Source organism: Poeciliopsis prolifica, unplaced genomic scaffold (assembly GCF_027474105.1).
Source record: "Poeciliopsis prolifica strain line A6 unplaced genomic scaffold, Auburn_PproV2 SCAFFOLD025, whole genome shotgun sequence".
In the NCBI taxonomy this organism is placed as follows: Eukaryota; Metazoa; Chordata; class Actinopteri; order Cyprinodontiformes; family Poeciliidae; genus Poeciliopsis; species Poeciliopsis prolifica.
Genome location: NW_026562400.1, coordinates 5,247,426 through 5,267,429, shown reverse-complemented (window position 1 = coordinate 5,267,429; position 20,004 = coordinate 5,247,426). Strand labels below are relative to the sequence as shown.

At 37.8% G+C, this 20,004-nt stretch overlaps 2 protein-coding genes across 2 annotated transcripts; one reads left to right on the top strand and one right to left on the bottom strand.

Annotated features, from left to right (window-relative positions):
- The first annotated feature begins 1,848 nt into the window (after nucleotides 1-1,848).
- Nucleotides 1,849-5,790, top strand: yrdc (yrdC N(6)-threonylcarbamoyltransferase domain containing). Its single transcript, XM_055047335.1, has 6 exons — nucleotides 1,849-2,094; nucleotides 3,028-3,223; nucleotides 3,366-3,480; nucleotides 3,558-3,677; nucleotides 3,756-3,886; nucleotides 4,898-5,790. Exons 1-6 carry the CDS (start codon nucleotides 1,923-1,925, stop codon nucleotides 4,965-4,967), a joined length of 804 nt encoding a protein of 267 aa, XP_054903310.1. The 5' UTR covers nucleotides 1,849-1,922; the 3' UTR covers nucleotides 4,968-5,790.
- A 1,672-nt stretch (nucleotides 5,791-7,462) lies between these two features.
- LOC129371003 (glycoprotein endo-alpha-1,2-mannosidase-like protein) lies at nucleotides 7,463-19,139 on the bottom strand. The gene is made up of 4 exons (XM_055047333.1): nucleotides 18,296-19,139; nucleotides 15,824-15,933; nucleotides 9,592-9,668; nucleotides 7,463-8,356 (listed from the first exon to the last, which is right to left on the bottom strand). The coding sequence occupies exons 1-4, from the start codon at nucleotides 18,807-18,809 to the stop codon at nucleotides 7,720-7,722; spliced, it is 1,338 nt and encodes a 445-aa protein (XP_054903308.1). The 5' UTR covers nucleotides 18,810-19,139; the 3' UTR covers nucleotides 7,463-7,719.
- Between the last annotated feature and the right edge of the window lie 865 nt (nucleotides 19,140-20,004).

Below are 20,004 nucleotides of genomic sequence, written 5' to 3'. Positions count from 1 at the left end.
ACCTAAAGCTTAGTGCTGCCGATATTTACCTTCGCGATAGTTTCACAGCCCAGGTTTGTTTAACAGCTACATGGGAAATTAGTTTATATGTTGACATTTGGAAGCAGAAAGCTTGATGTAAAATGTTTCATTTTGTTCCCCCACAAATGACCAGTTTCACATAGGAAACCAGATGCTTCCAAAAGAATGTCATACACCCAAAGAGAGAACTTACGGATATGTATTTTTTAAAGAATGTATAATGTGAAAATGTTTGCTTTTGCTTGTTTTGTACAAAGTAATAAATACCTATGACTTGAGAGCAATATAGTACTAATAAAACCTTATTCATGTCACATTAAGCATTCAGTGTGCTTCGACTGTTGCTTGCCTCCTAACAGGATTGACAGCTTTTATTCTATTACATTTCATGGAGACGTTTTGGGGAGTGGCGCTCCAGGTTCTGGCTGTGACTTTACGAATACATCCGGTAGAGATTTGTCCTGCAGAAGAAGAAGCATTAGTATACGTCATACAAGAAAGGAATTGGGGGCAAGAAAAAAAATTATAAAAATTCTCACCACTAAAACCTTCAGTGCTTTCAAATCATCCAAGACAGCGTTACACATATTTATTCCGTCTGTCAGGGCAGCAATCCTGGTAGAAATTTCACCCACTTCCTGCAGCATTGAGTTAGACTTTGTTTGTTTGCATGAAAAGCATTATTTTGGGTTTTAAAGCACCTGCAAGCCATAATCATAACTGAGCACTTGGACTCCAATACGGTTGTTGTTGTAAAGTTACAGCCAGTTATTTACCTTCACCTTTACAGCTGAAACAGTTTGGACAGACATCTCTTATGTTGGAACTGACCTGGTGCGCCAAGCCCAGAGTATCAGCAGCATCCTCTGAGACACCTGCTAAAGTAAACATGATTAGAATGACAAACTTACTGTTTTTAATTTTGATCCTCGAAGATTTTACCTGTGCCCGAAGCCATGGCCGTACATGTAACTCACCGGCCAAGTCCGTCGGTATTTATTAAAGCAGTTACAGGTGCTTTACATTTTCCTAATTGGTCTACCGCGTGATGACGTAATGCCTAAACGTGCAACAATCCCATAAACGCAAAATATACAACTAATGTAAGTATTTGTTTTCTAGTAATATTACTTAATAATACATTTAAGTAATTACATTTCATAAATTACTGAACCGCATATGATGGGTCGGTCAGTGGGTGGAGCCAGTACTAGTACATGATCGGTCAATCGACGACGCAGGTTAATGTCAGGGACTGTTTAAGAAAGAAAAACGGAGGGATATATATTAAAAGAAATACTAGTACATTTTTACAGATATATTGCCTATATTTTTTCATGTAAGATTTACGCATTTACTTAATTGTTTTAGTAACTTACTGACACATCCATAATATAATTTATTATTATTATTTATGTGTTTATTTATTTCCATCATTAAATAATCATATATGTAAAATATTATGAATTATTTATTTTGTGGGTTATAGCTCTTTTGTTCGGAGCACGCAGGGACATGGAGGAGAAAAAAACGAGCTCTGTAGTTTTGATCATTGATATAAATAATTTAATCTTATCAAATTTTGCTTCTCCAGTTCCGCAGATATATTGGCTTTGATTTAATAAGTGAATTTCAGAGTAATAAATAATTAAATCGTTATCTGACTTTATGTTCTTTTTAATTTTGTTCATTTATGTTGTTAAAAAAAACATGAACAAAAAATTGTGTAATAAAAGATCTTGTTTGACTTATGAAGTTTGTTTCTCGTCAACTAGGCGGTTGTGCCTTTAAAAAAGTGACGTCATAATTTAGAGGAGTAACCCGGAAGATCTCTATCATTGCATCAGGCATCAACATGCTCCTGGTTAGTGGGATATGACGCTTGTGTTTCGCTTGATTTTATGCGTTCGATTGCATTTGTCGCTGCTGGATTGATCAAATATAGAGGATCTTACTGTTCAGCGGTCGCTGGTCGACTAAGAATCGAAATGTGTAAAGAACCGAAGACTAAACTGCTCCGCTTGTACCCGCTAACCTCCAACGGACCGACGGTTCATCAAGAGACCCGAACAGGTACCTGTGACAGCGTGTCACTCAGAATAAAAGAGTGTCCTGGTCACTTTATATAAATAGATAGTTAAAGATGTAGCTGAATGGGGGGAGAGTTTAACTAACACGCATACTTTTTTTTTTTTTTACTAAAAACACGTTAGCTTTCTGAAAGTGATGCTAACTTTGATTTTTTTTCTAAAGGACCCTTTTCAGTCTAGCATTGCCAGGTCCAAATGAATCAATGTAGTCTCTCTCTTACCGTAATACAGGAAAATGGGAATCTACTTTAAGTGCATTTCAGTAAAAGGTAATTCAAGATGCTTTACGGGATGAAAACGTAAAACAAGAAACTACATTTTCTTAAATGTTGACATAAAAAAAACATCATAGAATATTGTAGAGAAAACTGCAATTAAACTACAATCAAAGGCAACTCTGAATAAGTGATTTTCCAGTCTTATTTGAAGAAACTCATGGCTCCAGCAGTTTTGCAGTGTACATACCCATATGTGTATGTAATTGTTTGCTTTCATCTTAATGTTATTTCTTCTTAGGTCCAATATTTATCTTTAATGTCTGTATGCTGTGAGTGTGTGAAACTGAAGTCAAATTCTATGTTTGTGCACACCATCTTGGCCATTATACTGGAACTGGTTCTGATTCCCATTCATACCAAACTGAATGTAGCAGGGGAATGGCTGCAAAAAGTGCAGGTGCAACTTGCTATAGGATAACTGATCAAAAACTGAAGGGGTGGTTATGTATATATTTTTCAATGACAGTTAATATAATGATCCATCTTTTACTGGAGAAAAGATTAAAAGATGGATCAATGCACCCATAAAGGCCCCAAAATGTATTTATTAATGCCAGTGACAAGCAAAAGTGAACTTTTTATTAGAGCTATAGATCATGCTATTGATGATATCTGCTTACGGTTTTGTTTCCCCTCAGATGACTCTGAAATCCTGAGCTGCACAGTGAAGGCCCTGAAAGACGGTCACATTGTTGCAGTGCCGACAGACACTATCTACGGTCTGGCATGTTTGGCCCAAAACTCTGAGGCTGTCAAAAAAATCTACGAAGTGAAAGAACGGAACGGACAGAAGCCGCTGGCGATCTGTGTTGGAGAAATTCGGGATATCTATCAGTGAGTGTGCTGATCTCAGTTCTGATTAGACTCTGACTTAGGAGAGTCCTTTAATTTGATCTTTTGGACTCATGAAATCACTGCATGTTCTGTTTAGTTATTAATGACGTAGGGAACCACTAACCTCTTGTTTCCTGTGTAGGTACTGTAAGGTGAAGGTGAAAGAGGATCTTCTAGGTGATTTGCTGCCTGGTCCCGTCACTCTTGTGTTTGAAAGATCTGAAAAGCTGAATGCAAATCTCAATCCTTTTACTTCAGTAAGTCTCCTTCTTTAAACAAAATCCCAAGTGATGTGTCTTTGCAGGTTGTCAGCTGTTATTGTTTTGTCCCTTAGCTTGTAGGCGTTCGTATTCCTGATCATGCCTTTATGAGGCGCCTCTGCCAGATGTGTGGGGAACCATTGGCACTGACGAGTGCCAACATCAGCTCAAATACCAGCACAGTGGAAGTACATGTAAGTCTCAGAAACATTGGGTTTTTTCAAGCATGTGCAGCATTTGGTAAGCTGAATATGGCTGTTTTCCTGTTAAAGGAGTTTCAGGAGCTCTGGTCAAAACTGGCTGTGGTGGTGGATGGAGGACCAATAGGAGACCAGACCCGACAGGGGTCAACTGTTATTGATCTGTCGATATTTGGTAAATACAGAGTCATCAGACCAGGCTGGTAAGTTTTTCTTTTTTCTTTTTATTTTATTTTTTTTTTAATATTATCAGGTATTGCTGTTTGAAGTTTTGTTCACTACTACTACATTGTCTACTCAAAGTTTTTCTGTAGAGGGGCAGGGTTGTCACATTTATTAGCACCCTTAATATTTGTTTCAATTTACCAAGTGCTCCCCACTCTGCTAACATTTAGTCCATCACAGACCTAAAAATATAGTCAGAAGTCAGGGAAGCAGAAGCGATGATCTGCAGAAATTGAATGACGCGAAATGGTCAACTTCAATGTTGAAAGTACAATATTGACAACAAGGATAATAATAACTGTGCCATTATTGATGACAATTTTTTTTTTTCGGTGAATGAATTTACTCAAATATTTTTCCCCCCATTTTACCAATGTGAGAAAATGCTACTCTTGAATTTGAGGCTTTATATGCATTTTTACTATAGGTTCCAGTAAATGTCCTGAGCAATGATTAGTAGTACTAGAATTAGAAGGAATTCTGCTAAATTATTTTAGGTAATGACTACAGTAGTAATTTTTGGATTTCCAAACACATCATCTTTTCTTATTTATACAGATTAATAGAGTGTGGTCTATTGCTCTAAAACAGGTGTTTAAAGTTTTAAACTAAGCAAACTGACTTCAGATTTGTGGATTTTACAGAGGTAAAATTTTTAATTTCTCATAAAAATTCACTACAACATTGTTACAAGGTACTCAGTAAAAATCCTACTGTGAATATGAATTTCAATTAAAGTTAAGGACATATTTTAATCAGCTGTTTGACATTAATTAGTCTAACAAAATACAACCTCAGCTTACTACAGGCTCCCCACAAATGCCTGCCAGCTTGGATTAAATACCACAGAGTCAGCTCGTCACATTGTGTTTATTTTTGCCGCTCTGACTCTTAGCTCCATCGCCGTCCCCCTCTCCTAAAACCTCCCACGCTCCCTCTGAAGTGGACTTGGTGTGTTAAACGACAAATGACCCTAATTCTGTTTTCAGTGCCCTTTCTGCCACGCTTGACGTGTTGGAGCACAAATACGGACTGTCAGAGAACTCAAAGGAGGAATGACCTTTAAACCCTACGCACTCCAAACGCACGCTAAGACGCACAACCAGTTCTGGCCCAAAGATACTCAGGAAACTAAGCGTATGAGAGTTGGACATTCCCATGGAAAACAAAAAATGTAGGGAAAACCTAAATCTGTCATTGCAGATGGTGGCTCTCTTCTCAAACTGAGAGTTGCTTTTTTTTGGCAATTTGTTTTGTTTGTTTCTTTAGTTTTGTTTTTTGCTTAACCACTGATCATGATGTGGTGCAGAGGTTCAACATGTCTCTGTTCAGTTTATTCAGGAATTCAATAAATGAAATGAGCTGAATCTTCTGTAATATTTTTCTCTTTAAATCTTTTTATGTGAAACTTTTTATTGTGTGCCTAAATTGTCCTGAAAGGATTAGTCTTCAATAAATCATTTATTATTGTAACTCAGCCACAGGTATTTTATATCTGACTTATTTTACCATTTGTTGTTCCATTTGTCTTCTTTCATCCTTAATTGGACCTGGGTTTTTTTATACCTTAATTTCATCATCCTTTTAATGTAGTACTATAATAAAAGCTTTATTTATCTTTTCACTGTGTATTAAAAACTTTATAAGCCTTTGCAAACATTTTAAAGATGATATTAAGTACATATTTATCGAATGTTCATGGACAATAAAATCACTTAACGTATAAATTCTCACTGCAGGGTTTCACAAAAAAATAAAAAGATTCTTCCAGTGTTGTCTGCATTTTTGTTGACATCAAAAGAAACAAGCAGGATTAGGCTAACTAAAGTTAGCCCAAACAGCTGATTCAGAAAGGTTTGCTTTAACAAGTAACAGTCCTTGGGCATTTTTTTCAATTGTACATAAAACAAAAACTATAGCACTGATAACTAAATCTCCTTTTGCTAAGTACAGGTAGGCTACTGTTAGTCTTGCTCATCTTTCTCTTATACAAAAAAATGAAAATAAAAATATGGTCGTTTTGGTGAACTGAGCTTTACTTAACCGAGGAACAATTAAATCATCTTTGTGATGAATGAAGTGTTTTTGAATTTAAATTCTAATTGAATTGATGACAATATTCTTGCATTTTGTCAACCATCCAGGTTGATTAGTGTCACTCTGCATTCAGCAGACCATGCTGATCAATTCACCAAGTTTAACTGTTTTGGTGGAAAAGAAAGACGTCAGGTAAATGCAGGGCAGCAGGTCCTTCTGCCACCAGATGAAGAAAAAACAGAAGTGATGTAGTATTGAGGTGAATTAACTCTCAGTCGTCATACATGAGTGATGAATAGATTTGTGGGTTGGGCATGTCATTGACTTGCTATACAGTGCACTGTATTTCTTTTGCTGTCGTGGCAGAGATGGTCTCCAATAACCTCTGACCTACTCAGAGATAAAAACATTTCTTTCTTACATGTACACTAACATTAGAAAAAAATGTCCCTCATCAATATTCTCTTGGCATAACTGGTGGCATGTTTCACCACTTTTCTTGGCAGAATTAGACTTCATTTAATGTGATTGGTTTCCTGGCACAAAGTCAGCACTTTTTTTTTAACAACACTGAGGTCCTTGTTTAAATGGCTATACGCTGCTCTTAATGTCAACCTGCTTTATGCCTTCCAATACAGGTTGTTATGTGTATTCAGGATCATTTACCCTGTTGGGTTACCCCATTATGGCCAAGTTTCAATCTTCTATCTGGTAAGCTGAGGTGAAATTCAAGAATTTGAAAGAAATCCTTTCATTTTTCTATATGTCTCTGGAAGTAAAACCCACATCATAATATCACCTCTCAGCACTTTGTACATTGTTCAAATGTTGGCTAGCCTCATACTGACTCATGAGCCATAAATGATATATTTCTAATGAGAAATGCTAATCACGTTTTTGATCAAATATGGATAATTTATATTGTACTCAACATTCTCAATTTAAAGATTTCTTATTAATTATCATTGAAAATCTTCTCCTAAAACTTTTCAAAAAATGCCAATTTACTTTAACCAACTCAGCTGTCCTGTCCAATTTGTACCATTCTTCAGTTGCGGTTCAGAGTAGCACATCATTTTTCAGGCCACGCTTTGTGCGCACCTGGACTAGATTCAATAGATCAGTGTCAGGAACCAAACCAGTTTAAATCATTTCTGCCACAGGTTAAATAACCTTCCTGATGGCTACATAAAGCACATAATGGAGATGCTAAGGGACAATAACTGTAAGTATGCATTTGATTATTTGTGAATTAACATAAACCAAAGCTTGTGAATCTAATTATTGGTTTTTTTATTTTTTTTATTGAAGTTTTATGTTGTATTGTTAGTCCACATAAAGGCTAAGAATGCTCTTAATTTATATTTTTCATCAATTTAATATATAAATGTGTTTTTTTTTTGTTGTTGTTTTTTTTTTCTGTATTATTTTCAAGTCAATGTTCAACTCCACACCTTAGTCTAAGAGAAGTGATACAAATCAAGTCATGCACAAACAAAAAAATTATCTTGGTCAAGTCATTTGAAATCCTTTAGTGATGTGATGAAGAGAAAAACTATACTGTGGAGATAGACTTCACAATTTGTTTTTGATTAAGAGGTGCAAGAACAAATAAGACATGCCCATTTCAGAGTCCTGGACTATTAAGTATTAAGCAAAAAATTCTCTCAGCATTTTCCCGAAAGACCCGGGATACTGTGTTTTAGTCACAAAAATGAGCATTTGTTGCCACTTTGATCACTCTGATACTGTGAAGCATAATTCTGTTTCAAGCTCACATCAGCCACTGCTGTTTCTCTTTATTGTACTGCTCGACCCAGCGGCGGGTCAGTTCCAGATAGTGTTCAGGTCCATGTGGCTGATAGTCCAAGTACACACGGGTCACGGTTTTCTTAGGCATGGCCCTCTCTATCTGCGTCCCTTCATGCCATTCGTTAAAAGACGTGATGGTGACGATCTCCGGCCTCACGTTGAGTGCTGCCTGCAGAGCCGTCTCGTAGTAGCGACCGTTGACCCTGTTGCGAGTGTTGTGGTTGTTCCATGGTCGAATGCTGGTGTCGATGTAACCGGGTCCAACGCTGGGGATGAAAAGGAGGTTGTTCCCATCACAGAAGGCCTTAATGGCCTGCCAGTTCTGGTGGGAAGAGCCGAACGAGAAGCCGTTGGAGGCGAAGTAAGTGTACATTCCGTCGAAGCCGCCTGCCAGGATGTCATGCTTGTGACGCTCCTCAACAATCAGAGCGATGAACATGGAGTCGTATGGGGAGTCGCGCACACTGTGGGAGCCGGTGGGAGTCAAAAATTCAGACCAGGACTCTGGTGGAGTGAGATAGGAGTCATAGATGTAGAAGAGAGGAAGACTCTTCCCTGTGCTGGAAGTGAACTTGTAGAAGGCCCCATGATCACCGTACCTTCAGAGACGAGGATGTGAAAAAAAAAAACATCAGCAAGGCAATTTATTTCAGTAATTTAATTCAAAAAGTCAAACTTCACGCACAGAGCGATACATTTCAAGCATTTCTGTTGCAGTTTAAATGAATAAAAGCTCTAAGGTTAGTTAAAACTAAAATATGTTGATGTTGTTACTGCACACTCAATGCTAAGTCTGTGCTCCATTTGCATGAATTACAGCAACAGTGTGGTAAAGCATCAAACTGGCTCTGCAGAGGTTTATTTAATAGTGACCTCCAGTTTGTCTGCACTGTTGGCTCTGCTGTCTCATCTTCCTGTTGAATACTTTATTCTCTGTGGATTTTAGGCCAAGTGATTCACTGATTCAAATCAAGCAGATTATGAATCTTTAACTAGATACTAGTACATCTTGCATTTTAGGAAGGTGCCAAATACTTTTGCCTAGGTATTAATTTTATCAGTTTGAGGTGATTCTCCACAATTTTTGAAAGGGTTTTCCTTCATCCTCTTTAAAAGGCTTTAATTATCCCCTTTGCATGTGCACCTCACCTTTTTTTTCTATACCACACCTTCTGTTTCCATGCAACTTTCCTATAGTTTGCCTAAATGCAGAATTCTGTGAATTGCCAACTTCTTCAGCAATTATCTTTTGAGGCTTGAACTCTTTGTAAACTAAGGTGTCTCTAAATATCTGCTGAACAACTCTTACATCAGTTCCCCATGCTGATAAAGTGTGATGAATCTTTGGATTGCTTTTAGGGATTGTAAGTGCTTTAATGCAAAGAGCTATATTGTTAGTTGATTAAAAAAATGCCTGGGGTCATTTGAAACATTAATATACGCCATCAGTGACACATTAGTAAAGACTACAGTTTATTTTTCCAGCAAATGAAAGGTGTATATTTTTTACCCAACACATCCTCACCAACTTTGGTAAAATATCTCAATTTTCAGCAAAACTATAAGAGTTTGGTTTAAGTTGGAGGCTTTGCATTAAGAATGTACTTTATGCACACTTTTCTTTATGCCCTCTTTGATACTAAAAGATTGAAAAGAAAACTGCTTTCATATCAAGAACCCATTTATAAGTCATGAACCTGGCCTTACATAATCTAGAAAAGCAACCTAAAAGTCTTTCTATATTTGACCCTTGTTCCCTCAGCTATGCATGCAAACCTAATGGATTACTGTTTGAGTTGCATCAGTGATGAAGTTCAGCCAGACAAGCACCTACCTGTCAATTATGTACTTGATGTTGTCGTGCAAAGTCTGGTCATTTCTTCCTCTGTAGGGTTGGATCTGAAATGCGACCTGAATAAAAAAAATCCAGGAGAGAATGCATATTGTGTTTTAACTCATATCACATTCCAAACTTTTGCCAATATCTAAGTGATCCTCCCTGAGCTGATAGCTAACCTTTTTGAGCATAAGGTTAAAAGTAATGTATAACTGAAGTTAAGCAGAAAGTACTCAGTGAAAGGCTTTTAAAGTCAAATTTTATTGTAAGTAAAAAGACTTAGAAATCCCTTTACCACTGCTTTTCTTCAAAACAAAGTAAAAATTTTGCCCCAAGATAAAAGAAGCATAAGGAACACTCGCTTCATGTTGCCTTGTAGCATATTACAGCATTTTTGTGAGAATAATTCCAAAAAGAAAATAACTACTAACTGAACTCCTGCGCTTTCATGTCAAATTCCCCAACAATATATCATATTTTTTTATCCTGTGCAGAGCCCTCTGGGGAGGACTCTGAGACATTTCCGTGTTTAAGAGAAACATCAATTTTCAGTTAATGGCAAAGTAAAAAGCTGCAATATTACAAAAGAACTGAAATGGCGTGTACACAAAAGGTGCTAAATCTGAATATTTTAAAAGGAGGAGTGAAAATTCAGTGAGTTTTATTATGCATAATTCAGATTGAAACACCACTTTAAAAGCAGTGAAAATCCACAGAGAACAATGTGAAGAGAAAAATGGCCTTTTAAAATGACAGCAGTGACTAAATGGATGTCATCAAGGGAGCTCCGTGAGGAAGCTAGGATCAGCCTTAAGTACTGTGCAGCATGTAGTACATCATTGGTGTTATATCAGATGTAATCTTTGCTAGATTTTGAAGCACATCGCTGTTGTTTGGCACAATGGGAGTCTGTATTAGAGATATGGAGCACTTCTGGAAACCACTGTCAACGTGACAGTCATCAGAAGTCTACTAAGAAACTAAGCGGATGTTTGCACAGTACCTTCACACAAAATGATATCCAATTTTGAAGCTGCTTTACAAAAAAATATGAAAGGTGTGATGCTTATTTATATTCAGTCTATTTACTCTGACGCCCCTAAAAAAGCCCAGTCACTTAATTTGTAGAGTTCACCTGAATTCAGTTTAGTCCCAGTATAGATCCATCTGTGAAATAGAAAGCATGGTTCGTTTTAAAACAAATGAAACAATCTCATCTAAAAATGGAAATCATTTGGGCCAACTGTCAACCTGTCAAGACATGGCTCTGATGTGAAAGACAAAAAAGCACAACTTTTACATCTGACACAAAGCTAACACTTTCCAGATTAATAATAATAATAATAATAATAATACAGATAGTTAAACGTAGTGTGATGGTCCAAGTCCTCATTGCTTCTTTTGAACCTCATGTATCTGTGGTCATTATTGGAACCATGAATTCTGTTAATCCTGAAGGACAATGTCCAGCCATTAGTTTGTGACCTTAATCTCAAGCGTATTTAGGTCATGTAGCAAAGCAATGATCCAGAGCATACCAGCAAGTCCCCTCTTTGTGAAACTAAAGAAAACAAACCAAAAGTTCCCTTGTAAAAGTCTGGATAAGATGGGTCCGAATACCCCATAGTGATGTAGAAGACTCATTGCCAGTCATCATGCATGCTTGATAGCAGTTTGTTGCTTTCAGGGGCAAATTACTTTTTCAAACTAGGCCAGCTTTGTTTTGATAGGCCTTTTCCTCGTAATGAAAAAGTCACCATTGAAATACTGCATTATTGTCCATGCTTAACTGTTAATATTTATTTGTTGATTTGACTCGTTCGTTTGGCACAACAAGAGAAATCTGCAAGGAGTAGGATATTTGCTTCCACAGACATGTTAACTTACAGAGAGTGTTCAGTCAGCATTAATTAGACAAGCAGCCCAAAGCACCGGAGTAAGGCTGGAGGAACTGCACTGGACTGAGAATATTGTTCTTCAAAATATTGACTTATGGAGGAAAATGTACATAACCAAAATGTATGTCTGAGTTCCCAGACATTTACACTTTGTGTTGGAATATCATATAAAATATGAAACATAGAAATAATATAAAATTTGCTGTTGTATGGTGACAAAAATGCTGTGAAAGTACTTTTGTGGACCCTATGAATGATCTGTCAGGATTCTGTGGAAGGCTTTAAGGGTGACAAAACTGTTGCTTTGATTTCTCTGTAACTGCAGACCTTAGGAAGTATAAATCACAGCTTTGAGTCTAGGTTTATGAAGCCATAACTTTCTGGACGTTGTCAGCCTTCAGTGTGAACCTCTTCTGAGGAGCTGAGGATATAAAGCCACATGATTATCACCCAAAGGGGAGACACAAATTTGTTTCTCGGCGGCTCAGAGTAGAACCGCTACAGTACTAATTTCCCCAAATACTGCCCAATAAATCTCTTGTAAATTTTAAGTAAATGAGCTCAAGCATTTTTATACTTCATAAGCACTGACAGCACGACCCTGGAACAACTGCAGCATGATTTATGCTGAGCAGGGAGAAATTTAATGCCATCTCATGCAGAAAGCACAAAGGGAGGAATTAGGGCAAACACAAAGCTCCAGATTTTTGCAATAATTAGATAAATTCCAACTAAGCTTAGGACATTTCTGTAATTGAGAGTGCCACTTTCTTTTGTGGTCACACCCCGTGGACAGACACAACAACAAAGAGTCCCACAAGAAAAAAATTGTGTTATCCAGAGACAAAAATAAAACAGTCTGTCTGATCACAGGGCACCCATGGGCCATATTCCCCTGTGCACTTGACATGGCCTACTTACGAGACAGAACTTTTACAGCCCCTCCGGGTGCAGATTGTTCAGAGGCACAAACTGACTCATGGGACCTTTGATGCTCACTTCCCCTCTGCTCATTTCCTCCCCACACCCAGCTCCCAGGACACCCCACCACCACAAACCCTGTCCCCACCAAGCCACCCCCATGCACACTCCCTTAGGCAGAGAGACTATTTCAGCGCCGGTTCGAGTTGAGGTCGAGAATCAGCAGCAGCAGCAGCGGTTGTGCTTTTGAGCTTTCCAACTCTACTGTGCATAACACTCAAGCTGTGTGTGGGAGCTGCTGAAAATACCTTTCACCTTATATAATGAAAACTCCATTGGTTTCTTTTGTAACATTACCCAAAGATAGGTGAAGGGTTGTTTTTAGGTGTATAGTGTGGGATTGCTGGAATGATTGATGTCGGGTGTACAGAAGTTTTTCCTTTTTCTTTTTTCCAACAAAATTTCTTACAAGTCAGAGAGCAATGGAAAGTTGTCGTTTCAAGTTGTCCGTACCCGGCCATTTATGTCAATATTTAGTTTCAAAACCACTTTTTTCTGAGAGAAGTTTACGTCCACTTGTTATCTGTATTAATATTGTATCCTGAGATTTATTTTAGATTTTCTTCTGGGAGATGGAATGAATATATGTGACTTTTTCTAAGTATTAGGCGGATATGTTTTAATTTATCTTTGGATTTTCTCTACTATATAAATCAAAATATTCATGGTGAAACTTATGACCCTAACTCACACCAAAGTGTTGCATTTGTCCTCCTCACTTGTCTTTTAATTTTTGATTCTTTGAACCCAGGAAAAACGGCTCAATCCAACATTCTGCACTTTGCACTCTGAAATTCTAAGACTGCACAAAAAGAAGCAGTCGGAAAATAAATGTTGCTCTCTGCAGAAAGACTGAAAGAAGCTTGGTAGGAGGATGCTTAGAAAAACTGCACTAAGTTTTTTTTTTTTTTTTTTTATTCACAAGCTTATAAGAAGAAATCTCCTAATTCAATAAGATGCTGACATGTTGCAGAATGAAAATGGTTTGAAGAATGTCACTTATTATTTTCTATTTGCGTTCAACAAAAATGCCACACTGACCAGAGCAGAGCTGACAGCAAACTCTGGTGATAAAGCCTATCTGTTAGCTTTGTTCCTGACAGCATCACGTGTGAAACCCTCACAAGCCCACTGTTGCATGTCTATTCTAGTAGTTCTTGTCTTGTCTCTCCGGAGATACTTTATTTATTTGCCTCCAGCCAGATAACTGAAGACATAAATGTGATATAAAATCTGACAGTCTGGCCGGAGCCCACTGCTTCTCACTAGAGCTCTTTATAGAGAGGACTCTTATCTGTGCTGGAAAATGAACTATCAGGATGTTCATGTGAGAATATGAACTGTCATTTTACTGAATTGCGTCACCATCAATCATCTTCATAATTACATCACCAAGTTGTAAAAACAATTTGTTTTGGATATTCAAGCAGTATAGATTTTCTTAACAACAGTGGTCTAAAAGGGATACATTTGCAATCAAAGATCATCATATTAAGGAACTCTGCAAATGCACACTTCCTTGAAAAGTGTACCTTTTTACCTTACATTCTGTAATGTTTAAACTATGAGATTTGTTATATCTTTTTATGTTACAACAGCACAGTCTCTTTTTCCTCCATGAATCGGTTCTCAACAATTTCCTCATATGAACTTCATACCCTTACAAGTCAATGTTTATCCGTGAATATTCAATACTCTAACTGAAAGCAGGCAGCTAAAATAGGGCAGGACTATTTCATTTTTTCTGACATCTGAAAATAAAGGCTGCAATGTTTGATTATGTCTATGTATCTCTCCATGTAAAAGTCTTGTTTCAATTTTATTTCTCTGGTCTACATAAGCCAAATAGCTGGATGACATTAAAAAATATCATAAAAATAACATATTCATGTGTAAGTTCAGGAGAGTGGACATCAGAGTAAAGCTGCTCGAGCCTTTAAGGAATCATTTACGTCTAATGATGTTTTCAGAGTCATTTTGAACGATGAGGAACTATTTTCTGCATCAATTTGAATATGGCATTTCCAATCTTATGTAAGAATTTCTGTGTGATTAAAAACAACTCCCACCCTCATTTTCACAGCTCTACCAACTGGAGTTTATCACCTACAGCTCCACTCAGATACAGTTTGCAGCTGTTCACAGGTTGCTAATGCTTCATAAACCTGGTTCCCAATTATGAGTCTTCACATTTGGCATGCTGCATGTGGGAACAAATATATTAGTTTATTTGTCAGAATCAGTGCACATTATTAACAAGTACAGTATTTTAAAATGACAAGAAAGTAGGAGTGACATGCTTTTAATTTATGTTCATGTTAATTACTAACCATAATTTCAAAGTTGTGGGGGTTTTCAGGCCAAATATAAATTAAGACAAAAAGATGTTTCTATGATTCCAAATGTGACCTTAGTGTTGCTAAAGTTGGTTGGGGTTTGTCCACTACTGTAAATCAATGCAAATATACTGTAAGTCAATTCTCTGTTACTCAGTAGCAGAAGGCTCCAGGCCAGAGCATCTCCTCTGAACTCTGAAAGCCATGGACGTGTTTTATGGTACTTTTAGGTTGGTCCATTGTTATCATTTTTAACACAATGTTACACACTAACGAGAGTTAAAAATAAATCATTTAAATAATGTCAAGTTGAAAGTATTCAGGGGGACACAAGGCTTTGATTATAATTTTTAAATTAAAATTGTAAAGGGCAATTTGTTCATTTTTATTTTTTTCTGCTCAAAAACAAACTGAACCTGTTCTTCTGCTAACAAGTTGATTGAGTGGAAGAGAAGGAAGATCATAATGCAATTATATGACTACCATTTTAATATTTGATCAAGGCCAGCATTATAACATTATATTATAAATTATATATTATCTGAACTAGTACCTCGTTGTTCTTACTACCAGTGTAGTTTTACTAGAAACTGAAAAGTTTTATCTTTAAAAATTGCATTTTTATATCAGAATTACAATATTTTTAACAGATTTGGGGTTCATCTTTTCTGTGTCGGAGGTAAAGAACAAATTAAAACAGAAGAACAGAAGTAAAAATAGGCTTATTTTTGCTCTGTTCAGTAGGGATCCGTGTGGTTAAAGGTTAAGCATGATGGAAAACCTTTAGCTGCATTAATGATGAAATATGACCTTGTCCACCAGCAAGGTGTCGACTTTAAATAGCACAATCAATAAAGAAATTAAACCTTCCCTCTTGCAATAACAAATTTGATATTCACAGTGAAAAATATAGAAGAATACCCTGTTTTACAGCAGATTGCTCCTTTCAGAGCTTTCCTTCCACCAGTTTCCAGCACTTTATCCGCTCTTACAAAATGTGCTGATGCATTTTACCTTCAGGCTGTGTCTGTATGCAGCATCCAGTACAGCTGGCACCAAATCCTCAGCGGGTTCCCCGTTGTCATCAGCGAGGCCGGGAGGATACCAAGACAGCACCAGAACCCCTAGAAACACAAAGATGATTCAGGCTGGAAATCTGTCTGCGCTTCCGTCTTCATGTTTTCATCCTTCACATCGAGTAGTCATGGTATTTATATTTACTCATCTGCATTTCTCATCTAAGCCTGTCATGTCGCGTTTAGGAGGAAATCTCTCAGCACACTGAGGCACTTTGACAGCTCATGCATTTGAAAGCATTATGCAGAATCATCCACTGATACTGGCAGAAAAGGGACTTAGCAGAGCCTTACAAAAGTATTCATACCTCTTAAAATTTTCCTGATATTTTTTTTTCCATGTACAACCATATCACAGTACCAGTGATATGGTTCAATAAAATATTATTGAAAAGATCTTTTATGTTCCCTTTCTTTAAATTCCTCTTCCTGTTCCATTCGCTCAGTGAAATACATTAAATGGATCAAATCAAGAGAACAGAAATCAGAGAAGCAGCGAAGAGGCTAAAGGGAACTCTGGAGGAGCTGCAGAGAACCTCAGCTCAGGTTGGAGAATCTTGCTGAACAACTATTACCAAAGTCATGAAAAAATATATATGGAAGAAAACCATAGTCAAAAGAGAAAGTATTCTTAATCTTTATAGAAAAAAAAACAACAATGCAATCGATGGAAAAATAGTGGTGTCACTATGGCTTATAAATGTCCCAATACAATACAAATTGAAGTTCTAATATGAAAAATGGAAGGTACTTCATAGCTACTACATTTGTCACTGGCATCTGACAGGAACTGGCACATAAGATATGCAAATAAAAATCCATTAAAATTATTAGAGTTCAACACTCTCTCATACGTATGTGTATAAACAGTGTGGCTATTTCTATTCATTTTTGTTGTCGACGTTGATGCGGCAGAATATAATTTATCAGCTCAAGCGGAAGTGTTAATAATTTGACTTGTTATGTTTCTAATTAATTGGGCTGTTTTAACTAAGCATTAACAGCCAGCTCTCCACTGGTCCATCTGTTAAAGTGATGAGCTTTCAGAGGATTGTATGGCGGTGGGCTCATCAGTCCGGATGGTGTACAATAACCCAGTGAGCCGCGGGACAGAAACATCAGGGCCTGTCACGTGTAGTCAAACACACGAGTCTGTTACTTGACACCCTGCAGCAGACTTCAGATGTCTTTTAGAGCCAAAGAAGCTTTTGGGAAGGCAACAACATGTACGCATTCATAATTTATGACACTTTTCAAGAAGTACTTGAAGTTCACAACACTGGAGACACTGGACCTGGCTGATCATTTAATACTTTGTATCATTTTACTGCTGATGGATTCTTCTCATTTTATTTTTTTTTTATTTTCAAGCAAGGCTATTTACAGTGCCTTGCAAAAACATGCAGGTGTTGGACTTCACATTTTATCACTGTGCAACCACAAACATCAAGACATTTTATGAGGATTTATTGCAACAGACAAAATACACAATGTTGAGATGTTGAAAAAAAAGTTAACCATGTGTTTTTCACGAATAAAAATTTGAAGTGTGGCATGAACTTGTTTTTAGCCCCTGAAGTTAATACTTTGTAGACTCACCTTTGTGATTAGAGTTCTATATCTTTTAGGGTTTGACTGAAGTTCTGCCTCAGATTCAGCTGGATTTCTGTCTGAACTTAGTTGTCATCTAACACATGCTTCCATCTAAACCATCTCATTGTATCTCTGGTTGATGAATTTCTGCCTTATCTTTTTTGAAGTCTCTGACAGGTTGTCTTCAGAACATCCCTGTTTTTTGGGGGGTTATCTTCTCATCAACTCTGACCTGCTTTGCTCTGCTGAAGAAAAGCCTCCTACCACCTTGCTGGAGTCAAACTGTTATGAGATTTCAAAAGCCAGTGGAGGATGAGACTTGGTCTTATCTGCTTGTGTCAGAGGAAAAAACCGAGCTTCGGCATTTTGTTCCAGATGTGAGCGACTTGAGATTTTGAAAGTTTGGCCATTAGTTTTCTAACCAAACCATCCTTTATATCTGACCTTTCTGGTGCCTTTTATGTTTCTTGTAATGATGTTTACTTCACAATGTTCTCTATCAAACATCTGAAGTCTTTATAAATAGCTGTATTTATGATAATAGATTACATTTACTGTCACATATGTCTAAAAATTAAATCCCAATAAAATACATTGGTGTTTTGGAATGTAACATGGAGAAAATAGTGAAGCTGTAAAGAAATATGAACATTTTTGCACGTCATTGTAAATCCATGAGCAGTAAACACAGGAGTGGATCGACAGAGAGTTTGCGGAGCTGTCCAGTGTATTTGTGGTGCTGAAACTGTTCAGCGTTCTACCAGATTTGTAAAGTGAAACACCAAAACAAACCAGGGAGCACCACGGAGCTGCATACCTGCTGCAGAGGCTCCGATCTGCTCCATGTGGGACTCCAACACGTCCGGATCCCGGGAGCTGTACGAATTCAGCTCCGGGTAGAAACTGGAGGCGATGTCCTCGGGCGGCATGTGTTTTCCTCTCGGGTAGCTGGATGCGACCTTGGGGTCCCAGTGTGGGACCAGGATGTGGTCCCAGTGGATGTATTTCCCGTCCATATGAGGGCTGCCGTACCAAGTGTAGTAAAAGATGTGAACATCGTAGAATATTGTCCCCTCTGGACCAGAGTTGGACAGAACTGCTTTTGTGTTTCCCCCTTGCGGGCGGGCTTGGACTGGGGACGCGGTGGCTTCCCGGGACATCCTCCCTCCTAAGATTGGTAAGAGGTCCAAGCCAGGAGCCAGATCCGAGAATCCGTCAGTAGGCTTCAGGGTCCTCAGTCCCATCAGAGACCCGAAAATGAAGAGGGTGAAAAGAAAAAGGGCAACGCAAGCCTTCCTCCGCAGCCTTGCCATGGTTGGTAGGGGTTGCATGGGATGAAAACGGCGCAAATAAACCAGTTTTCAGATGAAGCACAACTACAAAGCTGCAAACAACTCTCTGTAAGTGTCCCGATGGAAATCCAGCTGAACTATGCATGGCTGCAGTTCGATCTCAGCAGACAGTCTAGCGCATTTGTTTGGGAGATATTTAACTTTCTTTTGCTCCCCTTCTCTCTCATTTTGCTAATCTGGATCAGAAACTTCAGAATAATAACAAGAAGACAAAATCACCCTTCAAAAGCAGCACTCATGTTTCCTCTTGCTGAGCTCCAGCAGCAGCGACTCCATTCGCCTAACATCCAACACATGATCGGTGTCGGACCGCAGCAGTGATGCTCCACAGTGTCGGCGTTTGAAAGCCTCTGTGGTTGGCTGCTTTTTGTTTACAGTTTCTATTTTGGACGCCAAGGGGGCGGGGCCTGGCTCGTCATACTTTAGCCTCAGCCTCCTTTGCTGCACACCCCGGGCTCCATGTGGACTCCAATGCATCAGCATTTAAAGACGAGAAGGAAACAAAACAGCAGAGCATAAAAGTTTAAAAGTATATGCAGTTGTTGGCAAAAATGCGTGGGTGTGTGTGTGTGCACGCATGTGTTCCACTGTTTTGTTTTGTTTTTTCTCTAGTTAAATAAGTTTTACAGTGTCAAGGCATTTTCTCTTACTGTCCTCTAGTGGTTATTTCATGAAACAGGCGCCCCAGTATCTCATTAGGGTGCTGGCGGTACCCTAATGTGTTTAAATGCATTAGTTTTTGTATATATATATATATATATATATATATATATATATATATATATATATATATATATATATATATATGAAATAATAATAAGCAGAAATGGAGTATGCTATCCTGTGAGCAGAATCAATTCAAGTCATATGCAAATTAGCTCCTCAGTAACATTGTAAAAGAACCCTTTTCCCTCATTTTTTCGTGGGATAATCATCAAAACTGTGAAACCAATATCACTATATTGTCATAATAATTATGGTGGATGTAAAATGGAGAATGTAAAGAGGATATTTGTTTTTGTATTCTGCTGGGATATTTAGTAATTGAAAGTAGTTGGAACGACCCCAAAATGAATGTCATTTAGGGCTCATTCAGTAATGGACTGGATCTATTTTTGTGTGTGCGTGTGTGTGCGTGTGTGTGTGTGAGTCTGTTTTGTTCAAAAGCAGAGTT